Below are 19267 nucleotides of genomic sequence, written 5' to 3'. Positions count from 1 at the left end.
TTCAAAATTAATGCACATGAATGGGTGATCATTAAATGCTAAAGACACACAAGATCTGATGCTAATATCTCAGTCTTCATCTCACAAATGATGAGTGATTGGTGTCAGACCTTGAGCAACAATAATGCACGTAAATGTCACTTTTGTCATCCTGTGTCCTTTATGGTGCCATGCTTCTCACCCACTGGGCCTCATCGTTGTACCATCTCAGTGCCGTGCTCAGCGTTTGCCACTAACAAAGATCCCTACCTCCACATCCAGAGTGGCTGTCTCATTAGATAGACATCGGCCATCTTCAGTAGAGCCTCAGGGCTCCCCAGTATTACAGAGGTTCATAGCTAAGGTAGGTGAATGATAGAGTAGCACTGTAGCTGGGAGAGTTCTGTAGATATATTACCAACCCAAACTTGTTTCAGCTTTCAGTTAATATCAATCACTGACCTAAGGATGTCCATGCTGTCTGTGACGTTTGTGTCCCATCAGGACGGTGGCTCATGGAGCCCAGACAAGAGGTCTTCTCTGCCACGGCATGCCATTCTGAGTCGCCGTGGATACCATGACCAGGAGGACAGCTCCACTTCCATTACAAGTTCGGGTTCCACGGCTCCTCGCAGACCCACATGTAAGCTGAAGTTCCTCTTATCTGCTCACTTCGCAAAGAAATCGGTATAAAGTGGTACTAGGTACTCGAACACCAACTGTGTTGGCCTTCTAACTCTAAAACCTTTCCTCTTTTGCCCTCTGCAGCGTTTCGCACAGAGATGAGGGCAGAGCACAGGACAGGACGAGCTCCTAGTATGACAGGTAGACAGCATTCTCTCTCATTTCATCATTAATTTGGGGAAAATAATAGATTCTAGAGTTACTATATGTTTCAGTTTAATAGAGTACTCTTTATCTGTAAACTTCTTGTTGCACAGGGTCAACAAGCCTATCACAGTTCAATCGCACAAGAAAGGCTATTTGTTAGCCTTTAATCAGTACAGGAAATGGCTCTTCTGTATGATGATGTAGTTAATATTTTAATTTCCTGTTTTAAACACAGAAATGACCAATGTCAAAAATATTTCTCTAGAAATTAAGTGATAGAACATCCAACCCTCATGTTTATATTCATTCCCATTAGTTACAGAAACAGTGCGCTCCCGTTCAGCTCGTAGTGGCCACTCCACCCCCCGCACCCCTGGCTCCACAGCCATCACTCCAGGAACCCCTCCCAGCTACTCATCATCCTCAAGGACCCCTGGTACCCCACGCTCCCTCAGCTTGATCTCCCAGGAGAGGAAGGTGGCCGTGGTACGCACCCCACCCAAGTCACCCGCAACAACACCCAAACAGCTGCGCATCATCAACCAGCCACTGCCTGACTTCAAGAATGTCAGGTCCAAGATTGGTTCCACAGAGAATATCAAGTACCAGCCGAAAGGAGGACAGGTGATGATCTTCTCCTTAATTTCCACCAAAAATGTGTAGCTTTGTAATACTTATTTCTTTTTTATCTCTGCAATGTTGCGTTTTTGCTGGTTTCATGTTTGTGTTTGTTCCTGTGTCTCGGACAGAGGAACAGAATAGAGTTTATTTATTTTATTTCTACACGTCACACAGAAAAAAAACAATCAGTCCACCTTATTTCCATATAACAACCTTGCCATATCATTGTGTGTGTATGTATATATATATATATATATATATATAGATAGATAGATAGATAGATAGATATAGATATGTAAAACAAATCAGTAGAATTTATGTGATTGGGGCGTACAAAGCCAATAGTTAACGTGCTGGTAAGAACTGTTTTTAAAATGTGCTTTCGTCTAACACCTTTTTCTCTGCTTTGATATGTATATTTACACATACATGTACCACTCCTTCCTACCTCCTCACACTCCTTTTTTGTTTAGTCTCTCAGCTACCTCTTCCCACTGTTAGTCCTTCAGTCATCCTGCTGACTCACCAGTGAAAAAGAATGCTGACATTGTAAAGAATGGTGTGTTGTTTGAAGGATGCATTTGAATTCTCACAAACATTTAACATACAAAGAATTAACGTTCATCAGACCTTAAAACAAACGCACATTTAGCCTGACTTAAAATGCAAACAATTCAAATGCTACAGCCTAAGAAAAAGGTTATCCAAAAACTTAAATCAATTAAGCTTTAAATGTTTAAGTGAACTACTAGTTTGTGGTCACCATTAGTTAGCTTCGTTCTTTGCAGTTTTACCCACTTTCATTTCACCTGTTAAAATTGTTGACTCCCATTAGTGGCCCTTTATTTAACTATAGGCAACCACTCCTGATAAGTGCTTTCACACATGATTATGTTCTTCCTGCCTTTTGTAAAATGACAGAGAGACAGGTTAAATGTACCTATGAAGTGAGTTGAGTGTGTAACAGGACTGAGAAAAAAATCAGAAATTTCACATGGCACGGAAGAGGACTCAAAAGGGATGTCCATGTCGTATTGAATCTATACAGTAGACAGTTGTTTTAGAGCACATTTGTTATTGTTAAATTGATATGGACTGGTAAAGAACTGCTTAAATTCTCCTTTAACATCATTCAAATGTTAAAAAACACCCAATTTATGGTTAAGCTTTCTGACTTTCTTGTCATCCTTGGATAAATACCACTGATTCTGAGGTTTTAAAATGTGATATCTTTAAAATTATGTCATCATACTATTTAAGTTGACAGGATAAACATTCAGATCTGTAGATATATTTGAGACAGGATGCCATCCTCCCTTGTTAATAATATGACAAAAAACATCAACCCCCCTCTCCATCTTCTGTTAGCAGAGCGAATACAGAGGAACTGGGGTTGTTTAGTTTAAGGACCCTTACACACCAGGCTGACAGTCGGCCAGTGGTGGCCAATTTCGGGGTCATCAGTGTGCATCTCTTGCCCAAGCGTCTGTGTCAATCACCGTCTGTGTCAATCACCGCTCACACTAGTCGGCCCTCGTTGGTGACTTTTTGGCACCTTGAGTGTTTTGAGGGGGTCACTTACTCAAATGGAAAGCCCTTTGAGCCTGTCATCGTAGTCTCCATGATTTCACCTATTTAGGAAAGTCATGACTACAGATGGATGGATTAGACGGCTAGTCTAAGCTGTAAACGTTACAATTCTGATGCCCCAAATTTCAGTGAACAGAAAAGTGACCTGCCTTTGACTTCTCATTGAGTGTTGTTTTGTTGAACAGTGTTTGTCCCTTCACTTTTTTTCTCTAGGCTCTATGAACTGAGAACGGCCAACAGCCACGTTTCTGCATTTCAAATCATGTTACTGCTACTGCACACAATTGGCATTAGCGAGGGTGCAAGTGTTTACCCCACAGTCTCACAAATATCATGTTCCAGCATGAGCGCAAAGCACAATGTCAGCTACAACAGGAAGAACAGTGATGAAAACAGCAGTGTGTCTGTAGCCATCTCCTTTTACAAGCCTCCACTGATGACCTGATTAGGAGTCTAAGCGTTTGGCTGACATCTTTATGACTTGCTAGGTCCCTGCGCTGCTCTGTTCAGCCAACCACAAAATAGGGAGGGATCGTGCTCCAAACGCCTGCCTGTCGTCAGCAGGAGACATGGCTGGGTCATTATCGGTTACTACGCTACATCAAGGCTGGCAGTGTTGTTTTGAACATGCAAGTCTCGTTTGGAGTGGAGGTGTCTGCAGGCTGTGTAGAGAGGGTGACAGTACAGAACTTGCCTTAGGAGGACTTGTGAGAGGTTGCCATCAAACCATATATTGGAATGCAGACTTTATTGGTTATACTTGAGGGGGAATTTGAGCCCTTTTTCTTGTCATTTGGATGTGAATACATCACACTATTTTACATCTGTTATCTGTCACATAGGGTGTCCTGCACGAGGGTTATTTGCACATTAGATACAGTACAGGGTCATTTATTAAAAGATTTATTATGTCAATACTCAGCTGAGAATATGTACAGAAATCTTTTCCTCACAAAAATGATGATTCAGCATGTTGCAGAGTTAAAAGCTGGTACAGGAAAATGTAGGGCTATGACTTATTTCTTGCCACAAATTCAGTCTCTAGAGGTTAATGTAGATGTAAAACTCCAAGGCACTGCTTTCGTACTATCGAAGTGCACATATTGTCACGGCATGGTCATGTTGGACCTTAAAAACGTGAAAACATATAAATATGTTATCTCTGTGCCTAGACTAGGAAGAAGTGTGTGACAAAATTTCTTTATAATTTCATGACTTCAGCTGTCATGCTTTCTTCAAGATCAAAACATATCTCTTGATATGTTGTATATGCACGTCTACAAAAGTTGATTGTAAGAAGAAAAGGGTTTAACATTCATACAAATCAATTCATTTAGTATTTTAAGTAGTTGTCACTCACTGTAAAATCTTCAATAACTCTACCCACAGTGCACGTGTGAGTGTGTGTCAGTGTGTGTGTCACCCCCCTGGTGACACAGGGTGTCTCCTGTTAGACACAAAACAGTGATGGCAGCTTTCGTCTAAACACATGGGTGAATGGCTGGGCAGACGGATTGCCCTGATTCCCTGGCCTCTCTTTTGGCCACAAGCTGCCAGACACCAAGTTAAAATTTAATCTGCCTCTTGAGGGAACAGTTTTATGATCTCTGTATGAGAAAGAGTTTAAAGGAATACGTGTGTTTAATGAGAGTCAGGAAGACGTGTCAAGCAAACACTTTGCCTAAACGCTGCTTTTTGTGTCACAGGTGGGTTTAACAAAATCACCTAAGAGAGGGATTAATAACTACTTAGTGTGATTTATATATAATAGGGTAGAGCAAAAAATGTACAAATTATATTTTTATATTAATGTATTCTCAATGTGTTCCCTCGCTGTTACTGTTGGACTGCTATGCTTTATACTAGCAGAACGTTACCAACCCGAACTAGACCACCTTGGGATGGGAGCACAAATAGGGAATTGGTGTATATGGTGCAAGACGTTTCATAGCAGAGAAACGAGTTTGGCAAGCAGCTGAACTGTGCCAGATTTATTCAATATGTTCATCCATCCTCACACAGTCAACTTTAACCCATGTTACGAGTTCATTTAACATGTGTTTTACTGAAATATTCCTTTGTTTGACAGAGATTGTACAACATTAAACATGGCAAAGTTCATCCGTTTCAACAAACTCACTTCTCTTGTATCGTTTGTGTTTGATTCCACCGTACACTCTGATTTTGCTTTGCGGCTATATGACCTCATTAACCCAGTAAATGTTTGAAACTGGGATACCAGCCAGCCACAATGTAAACTGAATGTGGGCCAGGGGGCATAAAGTGGGGGCCAGTGCCTGCTGCCCCACTTCCTACCCTTCTACTTGCTTAGACACCCATCTTAAACTCAGCCGTTAATTTGGTCTCAACCACACAGCAGTAACACCATATGAACACCTGACCAAGTACTCAAAACTGCTTCTGTGGTAGTTCTTACTTCAATGGGGCTTCCAGGAGCACATTGTGCCATGACACACACACAGACATAAACACACTGGGAGCTGCTGTAGTTAACCTCGAATAGGGGCCTGCCGAATGTTTGAAATATGATTTTATTTTGTGAGGTAAAATGCTCTGTATATATGTAGGATTCTTGATTATATATTATTTTTCATTATCTGAGCATGGCAGTGACACTTCTGGCCTGAAATTCTAACCCAAGGCTGTATTTGAGAACCTTGGAATGAGACTCAACAAGCAAATATCTTTCTCTAGAATCTCCTTCCCTACCTTTAAGGTGATTTGGGATCTTAATACCATTACTAAGCACCGTAGTTTTCAGTTTTGGCCCTCCAAGGGAAAAAGTGGGGGCTACCCTTATCTAGAGATTTTTACTCTGTTGCCACTGTATCAGTATGTAAGGACAACTTTTACATTTCCTCAACAGTAGACTACTTGAAAGTATATAATGAAAGGCATTTAAAGTTTCTGCCAACTCAGTCAGCAAATCTTGGAATGAAAACACTGGTTCTGAACCCACTTGTCTGTCCTGTGGCCCCTGTGACTGAACTACCCTTCTGTAGCACATAGCTTAAGCAGTGAGTTTCCATTTCCCCACTGTCAGAACCAAAATCATGCCCTCATGTTTCAGGCTGAGTTCCCCAAATTTTTTCAGTATTCTGGTGGGTTTTGTTCGGCCTTTATTAACTCAGGGATAGTAGATCCTCTACTGGCTATAGTAAAACTTTCCACATTACTGCAATACACTCCTCTCCTGACCTTTATAAGTTCCTTGCAGCTCCACGGTCCAAGTAGTTCTAATTTCCAAGCGGCTTTAGTAGCCTCCCCCAGCCCCACACCAGGCCTCTGCCCGGCCACTGACCTGTCCAATGATTGTCCTCATAGAAGCACAAGGACCAAAATGGGCCGTCAGAGGCCAAACACAGGGCCTCTTGGATCTGGAAGTCTGTGCTGCGCCTCATCTCAGTCACTCTGTGTCTGTCAGCGGCACACAGTGTGACCTGGACCCAGGACCTACTGGTACACCTCAGTACTGTTAATTATGTGTTTTACAGAGCCTGGATAGGAGTGCACCACTCAAATGATTCAAATTCCTCACACTGTTTGGTATTAATCAATTATTACAGTGATACATTTGAAAGACTAGTTTTGATTGATTGAATTAGCATTTTAATGAGGCATTAATAAAGTCAGAGTCAAACAAAATACATCAAATGTGATCATTTGATTGGCTAATTAAGAATTCTCAATTTTTTGCATGATGAATAGATATTTGAATGTTGAATATGAAAGTCTAGCCACCACAGAGCAGCTGCAAGAGCTGTTTGATCAGCTGTCGAGGGGAGGAGTCATGTGTGATCTGCTGCTCTGTCGGGTGAAACTTTGATATATTACATCTATATGAGCATACATACCTTTAAGTTCAAGAAGTCAGTCTTTTAATAATCTGCTTGTTAAATAGAAACTGTAAATGTTGAAGTCGACATAAAATTAATGTAAGCCAAGATTGTAATTTCTAAATCCAGTATTTTTTAACTTTTTTTGAACTGATTTTTCAATTGGTATCTAAGAAATAACTTTATTATATATATATATATATATATTATTTTTTTAATTAATCAATGTATTGTTGATTATAATTTATTTATTTAGGTAACACACTGCAGACTCCAAAGTTTTACAACCAAGAATCTCTTTAAAGGAATTCACAAAGTTTCTGGCCTCTCGAAAATGCATGTTTAAAACTTGCATTTTAGTGAATAGGACAAATATGTTCCCATACAGAAATGTGAGAGGCAGTGAGTAAAAAATAAAATCTGGTCGGAGTGAAAAAGACTTTGCCAGGGTAATCCGCCTAAATGTATTAATTTTATTGTCAGGGTCACTCACTTCAGACCAAAATAGATGAACAAGTGACATATGAGTCGGCATGTAAGTTGTATTGATAGATATTAACAGTGACACATGGCACAGTGGTGCACTCCTGCCCCTGGTGGCCGAAATTAATATTACACAACAAAAATATTAAACAAAAATAGGACTTACCAAATAAAAATGCACAAGAATCTTAGAGAGATTATCCTGGCAAGAACCACTTTCATCATAAACCCAGGGAAGAGAAGAGATTTAGACCAGACCTCTGAGCGCTGTTGTATTATATGCATGTTCATGTAAAAAGATATATCAAAATTAAAATCTGTCTACATCAGCTGGATTAGATAAGTGGTATTTTTTAATTTGAGGAACTGATAAGAAAATAATATTTAAAATACAGCTGTTATAATGCGCAGTTTTACCGCAGAGAACTAGAGCAAATGATTGAAGTGATGTTTCGGGTCTTTATATGTGTGGTTGTATGAAGTTCTTCTCCCTAGTCAGTGTATTACCTGCAGTAGATGACCGTCAGCTCTCCCCGTGTGGAGAAGCAGCATGCAGCACCAACAGGAAAGCAGAGCATTGTGCTGCTAAACAGGACTGACAGCAAGATGTATTTGTCATCTTCCCAATAGACCCGAACTATCACTTCAACTGGTGTTTATGATTTGTGGGACGACTTTCCAAAAACTTGGTGTATTCGCTTTTTCATTTAACAACAAGGCCACACAAAAAATCGTGAGTGCACATTCCCTTGAGCTCCAACACTTAGTTCCTAATGAATCATACAACATGCACCAGTATCTCCTATAGTCTCTTTTCCCAGTGGTGTTTTAAAAGCCTTTATTCCCATCCCACACAAAGAAGGAGGCCTATAATGTCTCTGTATTTCTCCATAGATTCATATTTTAAACACGAAGCTGGACTTCAGTCACATGCTGTCAAAATACAGCTCCAAGGATAATCTGAAGCCCTCTCCCCGTGGAGGAAATGTATGTACCCTTTTGCCATGACCGACTGGTCTCCTCCCTGTTAATCCTTCTATGGAGGAACTTTATATTTAACTCTAGTTTGTCCTCAGTTTTAGTCCAATTAGTGACATGTAAACTTTTTTTTTTGGTTGTTGTGCTGTGCAAATCTGGATACACGGCTAGCTTGATGGCCTCGTATTATATTGCACTAGTTTGTCATTTTCCAACACCTTGTATGTAGTCCATTTTGCCCCCACCTTTGAGCAGGCAGTAGAAACACAGCAACTTGTCTGACAACCTCTGCCCTCTTGCTGTGAAAGCAGAGCCATAAAACTCAAAATAACCCAACTATCTGGTACCATGGTGGCCTGGTGGTTAGAGAAAGCCAGCTGACCAAAGCCATATGCTGGAGAACGTCTCACTCTAAGTCCAGCCAGCTTCATCCAACACCTGTGGCTTGACCTCCCATTAGGAGGGTGGCCAAATAAGAAGGAAGTTATGCCAACAGAAATCACTGTCTTCATTTATCGTTGGTTATTTACCCAATTGATTCTGCAATATTGTACACATCAGGTCATGTGTTTGGTAGTCGACTCGTTGCAACTGTTCTAGATGTCGTCAAAGCCGACATCTGGAACACCGGTGAATTCCTGCATACACTTCTCTCCTATAGATTTATTTAAAAAGGTCAATGCTTGGTCACAAAGAGATGTTGTCTCATGAGAGAGGTCTTCGTGACTGAGGCATTGACCCTTTTTTAGTAAATCCATCAATACTAAGGTGAAAAGTGTGCATGTTGGAATATACTGTTTCTATTGTAGATGTACTTAGAGGCTCTGGAGTGTCTGCTACTCAGTTTATAGCTTCCCCCGTTCTTGGTAGTGGCTCTAGCAGTGGTGATAATTTGCCTCATAGAAAAGGTTTGATGCTGGACATCAACCAAATGAAAAATCACATTTATGGTGAGATTTTGTTTGACCCCGAGCCCTATTCTGTGTCTCCCCCCCAATCATATCCCAAGATTCGCTGTACTTTGAGGTTTTATGGGTTTGGGTTATAATGGCAACAAATGTCATTTTTCTTTCTTTTTTTTTTTTGGCCGTAATTTTTCAAGTAGACTGAATATTCTGCTGTCATTGTTGTCACAGCGCTGCACTGTGGACGGGTTCCAGTTAAAAGACAGAGTTAATTTGGAAGAGATGATAAAACATCAGCACTAATTAATTATCATAAAGAAATGAGGAGCGTTTCTCCGGAACATGAAACAACTCAAAGAGCAGTTTCACTTCTGCTTTTTTAACATTTCATTAACATGAAAAAATTGTGTACCTGTCATGTCGAACTGAGCGCACTTTGTTTAACTGTTCGTGCAAACAGTTTAATTTTGACAACAGTTTATTCCGTACGTTTGTTCTCCTAGTATAGAGCAGAACGACCCACTTATTATCAGTCAACTCATTGTGTATTTTATTTGCATGTCACCATTTCATACAAGAGCAGTTTGAAGGTCTTTACACAATAGCAGTGAATAAACAAAAACATCCCTGCATACAGACACATACATACATCGAGACACATATTGTACAAGTACAGTGTGTTTATTTAAGGAAATGCTTGACTGAAAGGGGAAGGTCTGTAGTTTACTTTGTGCTTACTCAAGTAAAGGCAACAGTAAAGAACCTGCTAACTGCTCAGTAAAACAAACCCTCTTTCAAAACTGAAGCGTCCTCTTGTTCTTTACATGTTCCAGTTTTTCAAAGCTTTTTGAAGTATCGCTTTGGTCCGCTCAAACTCTCTCCCCTCCTTTAGACCTCTTTAGTCCTTTCCCAACAGAATCTGTTCAACATGTATGTTTCTGTGTCCCGGTGTAGTTCCCATTGCTTTTACTGTGCTGCTTGGATGAAATGTATTTATTGTGATTCTGCTGTGTCTGCATCTCACTCCTGCTTTCTCTCCTTGCAGCTACAGAGAGCCATTTACCATCGCATATTTTATCACCCTCACACCCTTAAACTAATGCACTTCAGTGTTCACTGCTTTTATTTTGCATCTTGAATGAATGCAGGAAGCGGCAAAACCTTCAGCAGTGTATTAAAGTACGGTCTGGAGGAGTGTGATGTAAGAGATTTCCTGTAGGTTTCGCATTTCTATTATGGAATCCAAGTGTGTCAGAAAACAAATTAATCCCAGCGATATCTAAGAACTATTTTAGCACTATACAGAATATCTTTTTTTTTTTTTTTTACGTTTGAACCTTTTTTGAGGTTTTACAAATGAAGCGTTTAGTCAAATTAAAGCTGCTGTAAGTGTTTAAGCTAACTTCATGTCCATTTTGCAGTTAGCAATCCCCTCCCTCCTCTCCACCTCACCACACTTACACAACTCTTTTCTCTTTTGTGGAGGCAGCTCACTTTGCCTCTTTTTCTTCAATAGTTTTTTTCCATTGCTTGGCCCGTTTGGTGGTAAAAGCCATCACCAAGAGCGCTAGAACTGTTGGCTTTCCCTGTTTCGGCAGGCAGAATTTTTGAAATTATATCTTTTTTTCCGATATATTTCTTCCTTTTTGACTTGATAATGCTCTTGATTTATTGGAAATGTTTGGATCACACGTGTCAAGAAGAATCCGTCCCTGACACCGCTTGGAATAGTATTCTCAAAAATTGCGTAGTAGCTATAATGTTGATTTAGCCTAACCGTGCAGAAAAACAAGATTTAAACAGAACAAATAAGAGCACAGTAAACAATGAATGTTGATTTAAAGCACAGATGTCACTGTTATGTCCAGCTTTTTGATACAGCCCTAAAGACTTGATGATATCCTACAGACAAACCATTTATTTCCTGGCTGAAAGACTCAATAGATCTGGCTTCAACTGGAAAAATATGTTGCACATAATCCATTTGCTCTTAAAGTTCTCGACGAGTTAAAAGTATCAAGGCGTAGACGACACCTAAGGCCAGCTTTGTAGGTAAAGCCAGGCTGACACAAAGGGTCACAGCTCATGCAGTGAGATGAATCTGTCTTGCCTGTGAGCCCGACGTCCACTGAATGAGTGTTTGTCCAGAGCAACAAGGGAACCTCCAGGTCAAATATCACTGTCTACATCACAGTCAAACAAGCTCTGAAGTCCAGGACAGAGTATATAAACAAGATGTTTTTAGAGAAAAAATGAAGCGCCATGCCAGAAAAGCCTGAGCCTTCTCCCGCCTCATTCCTCACCTCCGCCCCTGCAGGTTCTCATCCCCAGTGTTAAGCTGGACTATAGCCATGTTCAGTCTAGGTGTGGGTCCTTGGACAGGCGGGGCTACTCGGCAGGAGGTGGAAACGTGAGTCCTGTGCTGCAACTCCATTGTCTCAGTGTTCATGTCTCATGTCGTGTTGTGTTCTTCTTATGTGTCCTTGTTTTTCGTCATCCTGCTTTACAACTTCCCAGATCGTCACGTCACTACCTCATTAAAACAGCAGTTCATCGGCACGAGATTCTCCAGCAGTGGTTTGTGTCCTGCGAAGGAATTATAATACTGAAAGGCTGAATATTTCCTCCTCCGGTGCTTTATAACATTCAAGACAGGCGCTGTCGTTTTGGTATCTTTTTTTTAAGGCTTGATGATTGTTTTTTCTTCGCCTGTGTGTCGTCGGTTAGTAGAGGAGAGGCACATTAGGAGAAGAGTCGCTGGTAATCCAGCAGTGCTCTGTAATTTAAGTGTCAAGATTAACTGCGTTTTGCAGCATCTACGTCATTGCTCCCATGTTCTGTGGTATTTAATTTTACTGTTGCTGGTGGAGGCTTAAAGGTTCAAAAGAATAACAAAAACGAGAAGCGAGAAAGTAGACAATCCAAAAGCTTATTAAAAGACTGTTTCTTACACAACAGGCACTGCAGTGCACCGCTCGAATAACTTCCCCATTTAGTTGATTAACTCCAATTACAGCCATCTGACGGTGGCAGGTACAGTGTGTTCTCCATCTGATTAGAGTATTGCACATTACCAAAGCAGTTATGCAAAACCCGATGGTTACAAAAGGACAATTAAAACTTGTCTCTTCACTTTAAATCACTTCCCTAGTAAGTGTCTCATAACTCTTGGTTACTAAGGAAACACAGACGAGATCATCTTCCTTCCAAGAGGTTAAAAGATCATTTTTTCAACAACTGTAATCGCTAAGGGATACATCTAATTCCTTGATTTGTATTAAAATGTGTTGGTTTAAGTTTCAGTCAAATTGAAAACAAACCCAAAACACTATCAGTCTGTAGAGCCAAAACTAATACCAGTAAAAAAAGATGAGATCTTTATCACCACAAGAGTGAAAGATTCCAACTGCACAGTAAACAGATTCCGTAAAGATGTGATTGCTGGAGAGACGGGCCGTCCTGCAGCCTAACGTTCACCCACGCTGACACAAACCACATCTCACCTCTGTCTTGTCACTCACACTGTATGTCTGTGATAGTTTAGTGCATGTGAAGGACTCCCGGCAGATGAGCAGGCGAAGTTGGTGCATACTTTGTGCTCATGGTGTTGTGGTGCGTAATGTGGCTCACGACCTGCATTGTTCATCATCATCTCACTTTCCCTGTTGTTTTTTTTTTAATCCTCTCAGGCCTCGCAAGCAAGTGAAAGAGAAAAATGAACACCCAAATCATTGGTTACAAAAGGCGCATCAGCTAAATCAGTGACCTGGCAAAGTGACTGCTGACCACAGGCGTGTCTCTGTGATTCATCTCGGGACGTCATGTCTAAAGCGTTACAGCTCCGCTCTGTTCGCCGTCTCATCTGTTAACTCCTTAAATATTTCTCTGTGGTGTTCCCCTCAGATCCCCGGGGTGTGTCACATAACCACATATCCTTATCGCCTCCCCGCCTGTGGCCGCTTCCTACTGTGCATTCCTACTTTTGCTGTCTCGCACTGAATTCTCACTGTTATGATGCATATTTGACAGGTTTTCTGAATGTGCCAAAACACTTTTAGCACATACACAGTTACATCATATGTCAATTCCTTCAAACAGCAGCTACAGTTTCAGTACAGATCAGACAAGCTGTGTCATTTTCTACCTCGTTTTGGGAAAGGGAAGATACTATTTGGATCATCTGTCTGAGGATCAGCAGGAGTTTTTTAACCTCTTGGCGAGCTCTGACCTTGTCTTCTCCTGACTTTGCTTCTTCCAGGTGCTGATACAGAACAAGAAGATCGACTTGAGCCACGTGACCTCCAAGTGTGGCTCTTTAGACAACATCCATCATAGGCCAGGTAACAGTAAGCCTGGTTACTCATTCAGGGGGAATTTAAAGGGAACAGAGTCTATAGGGGAACCATCAGCAGATCTCTAACCCTCATTTCTTCCCTGAAACTATAACTTACATTAAGGCAATTATTTTTTGTTTTGTTTTTTCCTATTCATTTTATGTTTTATCATGCAAATGAGAAATCTGAATCGAAACATGAAAGACTTTTTTATGGAAGCAAAATAGCTAAAAATCTCAAATCAGTCAGTGTGTGAAAAACAACCTTTTCCCCTGTAGCGTGAGCCTGAACGCTACAAGTAGTAGCTGTAGTTCACAAGTCGTTCCTCGCAAACAGAAATGTAAAGAATGTGAAATTTGTAATTGCAATTGTCCGTGGATCAGATGTCGTTACCCACATACAGATCACAGGTTAACTTAAGGAGTTCGTCGACGTGTGTGAGAGCAAGCCATGAAATCTAATGCACTGCTGCCATTTGTCAACTGGCAACCAAGTACGATCTAATTTAAATAATAAATGTAATTTCCAGTTTATATTTAACTCCTGATAACAGTCCAGTCAGATGAGGCTCAAACACTGATCAGTGGAAACATTCAGATTGACAGCTCGATGGATCCGTCCACAGGCAGCCGACTGTGGGAGGTGTTGTGATTCCCGATGGCCTTGTTGTGTTCAGTGTGTTTCTACTCTGAGTGGAGCGGGATGTTGATTAATTGCTGGTGAATGGTATTAGGTCACATCTGGAGAGAGTTATATATCCAATTTGGATTTTCTTTTTCTTTTTGTCAAATCACCCACTGTAAAACTGAAAAAAAGAAGAAAAAAAAAAGACTCTTTCAGAAAAAGATCTGGTACATGACTGTTTTAGTCAAGACCACCTAAACCGAGACCGAGCCATGAGTAAGACCAGAGGCGAGACAAAGGCGTCGAGTGGTTGAGAAACAGTCAAGTCAAAGGTCAAGGCACGGTGCGAGCGAATCAAGACCCAGTGCGAGTCTCAAACATGAGTTCCCTAAAAACACTCACAGAAAATGGATAAACCCCGAATCGCCTGAGATGAGAGAGTTTTGATGATTACACTAAGTAAAAGGACATTGTTTTGTGGAAGTTGCCAAAGTTTTGTAAAATTAAGTATCCACATTACATAAAAAACAGTGGTATTTGGCAAAATGTTTGGGTGAATTGGATATGTGCAGATTTCTGGGACTACTTGCTGTTTTGCTGTGAGGTGTGAAAACCCTTGTCCTCTCCCAGATGGTGTTGTGGTGACGACTTCAGGTCCTGCAGCGCCATCTGCTGGGCCCTCGCTGCCTCTGCTTCTATTTCCTAACCCTCACTAGCTGAGGGATTGATGAGCAAACAAACTCTTTCAGTACAGCGTTACACATTCACCTTCCAAATGAAATCTGCTTCAACACACCAGGTTTTAAGAGCATACTTTCCAATCACATCTGCTCATTTGTCACCTACAGACAGCTGCTCCCTCGACCTGATTAGATACACTATATGGCAAAAAAGTCTGTGGACACCCCCTTTAATTATCTAGTTCAGATGTTTCAGCCACACCTACTTCTAACAGATGCTTAAAACCCAGCACATAGCTGTGAAATCTCCTGAAAAACATTAAGAATTTAGAGCACAGTGTCTCTTGAGTGCTGTCATAGGATGCCACAAGTCTCTGCGCCACACAGTCTTTCATAGTCAAATCTAAGTGCTATTATTGTGAAGCAGAAGCATGTAGGAGCAACAGCACCTCAGCCATGAAGAGGCATATCGTGCAACGAGTTCTGAAGCTGAACTGCGTCTGGAAGCAACATCAGCCCCACAAATTGTGCATCTGGAGCTTCATGAATTGGGTTTTCCATGGCTGAGCAGATGCTCACAGGCCTCACATCACCGTATGCAGTGCCAAGTGTCTGCTGGGATGGTGTAAAGCAAGCCACAACTGGATACTGGAGCAGTGGAGACATGTTCTTTGGAGTGATGAATCACATTTCACCATCTGGCAGTCTGAACGCTACCTACCGGAGCAATTGTGTCTGGTAGTAGGGGGATAATAGTTTGAAATAGGTTTTCTCAGGGTTTGGACGAGGCCTCTTGGTTCCAGTGAGAGTCTTCTGAATGCCCCAGAAAATTAACACATTTTAGCCAGTTTGGTGCGTTTGGTGTATTTGTGCCAGCAGTTATGTGAAGGCCCTTTGCTGTTCCAGTATGACTGTGAGGTCTATTGTTTGAGGAGTTTGGTGTGGAGGAACTCGTTAGACCCTTTTCACGGCAGATACTTTAGCTTGTCAATGCAGGAAAAGCAGCTATGTGACCTGTTACATAAACAATGGCTCCATTCCATTAAGTGCCCCAGTAAGCTATGTCAGGGAGAGAGCATGCACAACACCAGAGCCCTGGAAGCAGCTCAACAAAATGGGAAGAAGCCATCATTAATGTAAGAAATTCCACTTGAGCTTTTCCTACTTGGCCAGTCAAAGTATCTGCAGTGAAAACATTGCAGGGAGTGATTAGAACGATTCTGAGCCAGGCCACCGTGTCCAACGTCGGTGTCTGACCTAACAAATTCTCTTTGGCTGAATGGGCACAAACTCCCACAGATGTGCTCCAAAATCTTCTGAGAGGCTGTTGTAGCAACAAAAGGGTGTCCAACGCCATATTAGTGCTCATTGTGTTTAGGTGATGGTCTGGTGTCCACTGACTTTTGGCCATATATTGTACCTCATGCCTCAACACTCTGTACACTTTCCACACTCATCTAACATGGATTTTTTTTATTTCCTCCAGGGGGCGGTCACGTGCGTATAGAGACTGTGAAGTTGGACTTCAAAGACAAGGCCCAAGCCAAGGTGGGTTCCCTGGATAATGCTCACCACACTCCTGGTGGAGGCCACGTCATGGTGAGTGTCAGCTCCATGCTCCCAACCCATGATTTAAAGGAAAACAAAAGTTTTTGAAAAATTGTCTTAGTAGAAGATTTCGACAAAAGCTTACAAGCAAATTTAGACTTTAGCTTTCATAGACATGATTTTTTGCTTCCTTTATGAGTGTGATTTCCTATCCAAGTCATACTGTGCAGGCTTTTCAGTTGCCTTAATTTGTTAATTATTAATGTCAAGTGAGGAGGATGTAGGTTGTTAACATAACTGTAATCATAAAAAGTAGATGCATAGTCTGATAAATAGTGGTAGAGGGTAAAACAGTAAATGTTTAAATATAATTGGATCAAGTTATCAATGCAAATGTGTTTAACAAGCCAATCTTCCAAAAACTTGTTGTATTCCTTTATCGGCCTGAGAAGGTGAAGGTATAGTATCCACCAGTATCAGTAACTAACGTAGAATTGAACCCGAACACCCTGAGTTTTGCACACAGGACAAAGTACAGTGAGTACGGTTCTTAAGAGTTCTCTAAACGTTAGTATTCTTCAATTTGCACTTGTTCTAGAGCTGACTCAAGATGATTCATAAAAATATTTTACCGTCCACATGATGTGAAAATGACCAACGCTTCCTCCCCATCCTCATCTCACATCATCACTCCGCCCGCCTGTTAGATCGAGAGCCACCGGCTGACGTTCCGCGACAACGCCAAGGCGCGAGTGGACCACGGAGCCGAGATCGTCGTCCAGTCTCCTGGCCTGTCTGGCTCGGTGTCTCCGCAGCGCCACCGGGACAGCCACCTATCCTCCTCCGGCAGTCTCAACATGATGGATTCGCCACAGTTAGCCACCCTGGCGGAGGACGTCACTGCAGCTCTGGCCAAGCAGGGCTTGTGAACACTGGGTCTCTGGATTCCCGCTCTGCACCCGAGGCGTCCTCGCCCTGATCCCTTTGAACTTCTCTGCCCACTTCTGCCACCCTGAGGGCCGACCTCAGATAAACCACAGCCTCTTAACATCTCCTCAGACCCAACATTCAACTTTTAAGTAGAGACTCGAATTAGGAGCTACTGTACGGTTCTCTTTATTTCCTGTCTATTTTAAATCCAAGTATGTGCTATTTCTTATTCATTTCGTTGGCCTCTCTCTTTTTTGAATGATGTTGCATAGAATAGTTCAGTCTGAGCACTGGTCCTAGATTAAGTGGTTTACACAAAGTAGAGACCAGGTATTGGCTTGACTGGTCCTGGATCAGTGTTCTGAAGAAGCTACAGCCTTTTTTTCTACATTAATTAAGAAGTAATGCGGCCAAGCGCACCACACAGCACGTGTTGTTCTTGCTCAGTAAAAAGTGCATGGACGCCAAACCCCCCCTTAACGAACCAAGCATCCTTACTGCAAGTCATTCTTGTCATCCAATATATAATATATTTAACAAATATATATAGAAACGTGTATAAAAATACAAGTTCTTCGCCATCTACATGTCCTGAAAACATTTTAAAAGGAAGCGACAATATGGCTATAAAATATACCTGTAAAATTGCATTACTGCAAGAACTAGGTCATGTTATGACAAGCATGTATTGATTCTAATATTAAAAGAGGCTATTTTGTAATCTAAAAAAAAAGGATTTTAGTAAGTTATTTCCTCAATTATTGGATAAAGGTAAAAACAAGTTCATGTTTTGTAGTTATTAGTTGTTTACAGTGTAATGCTTGGTGACAGTGTCAGACTGCTGAATCGGTGTTGCTAAGGAATGCATCTCAGTCCTGTTGAAGAGAATCACACACTTGTACCTGCTCAGTAGTTCAATATAGACGCCTGTTTATACATTAAAAACAGTTATAAACACCGGAGCTCACTCCACAGACCTCCGACCATGAAGGAAAAACAAGTATCTTGTCGTTACAGCTGCAGATATTCGGCTCACGTGAATGAACAGTACAGACACTTCCTCCTCTAACGCAGGCTGATGATGCGCTGTTGTTCGACTGATGTGTCGAACCACCGAGGACGACGCTTCGAACGCGGCCTGAGATTGAGCAGAAGATGCAGCTACTCTGAAATCTGTCTGTGTGTGCGTTTTTTGGTGCAGATCCCATGCCGTTTTACGACGTATGCTACCGTATCTGGATGTTTCGTTGCAATATGTGGGAGAAGAACGTGGACTTAAAAAAAAAAAAAATATTTTGAAAAATCCATTAAAAAGACAATTCATGGAGAAAAATTTTAAAAAAAAACAGCCGAGGGGAACTCGGATCCTGTTACATCTGTTAGGAAACCAAGTGTTTGGGTGATCTAGTTTCTTTTTTCAGACACCGTTTGTGGTATATCCTGCCTCCTGCCTAATTACTGCCCTCACCTGCGACTGTTTGTTTGCTTCTGTGTTTTTTCTGCATACCCCATCTCCGTGTGCCCCCTTCCCACCTCCCCGCTCCACCCTACAGCAACTGTAAATGTATTTAAAAGGTCAAGTAGATGTACGCAGTTTTTCTCTTGTTGATATGACACCAATTACAGTAATTAATGACAATAAAAAGGACAAAAAGTGATACCTGAGGGCTGTCTTCTGTTCGCATAACAAGACACACTGTGCAGCTAGAGGTCCAGCTTGTCTTGTTGTTAAACATGCCGTCGTCTCCAGTTGCTAATTCGTATCTTAGCTTTTGTTCAGCTAGCAGTCTAACATGCAGGTGTTGCAGGTGCAGCATGCATAGTTTTAATTTTTCATTTCTTCAGCAAATGTATTGTATAAGCTGCATTACTCCTTACTTATGTCACTGTTTAACCTACAAAAACAG

General features: G+C 41.4%; 1 protein-coding gene across 1 annotated transcript in view; it reads left to right on the top strand.

Annotated features, from left to right (window-relative positions):
- map2 (microtubule-associated protein 2) overlaps positions 1–19018 on the top strand; it is a 96855-nt gene extending 77837 nt beyond the window's left edge. Inside the window, exons 15-22 of the mRNA XM_037110084.1 lie at positions 212–343; positions 484–622; positions 748–804; positions 1127–1434; positions 11562–11654; positions 13503–13584; positions 16369–16481; positions 17138–19018. Coding sequence (XP_036965979.1) covers positions 212–343; positions 484–622; positions 748–804; positions 1127–1434; positions 11562–11654; positions 13503–13584; positions 16369–16481; positions 17138–17359 — 1146 coding nt within the window. The 3' untranslated portion in view covers positions 17360–19018. The remainder of the gene's footprint in view (positions 1–211; positions 344–483; positions 623–747; positions 805–1126; positions 1435–11561; positions 11655–13502; positions 13585–16368; positions 16482–17137) is intronic.
- Positions 19019–19267: the final 249 nt, after the last annotated feature.

Source organism: Acanthopagrus latus, chromosome 9 (genome assembly GCF_904848185.1).
Source record: "Acanthopagrus latus isolate v.2019 chromosome 9, fAcaLat1.1, whole genome shotgun sequence".
NCBI classification, from domain to species: Eukaryota; Metazoa; Chordata; class Actinopteri; order Spariformes; family Sparidae; genus Acanthopagrus; species Acanthopagrus latus.
This window is presented reverse-complemented; position numbering and strand designations above follow the sequence as displayed.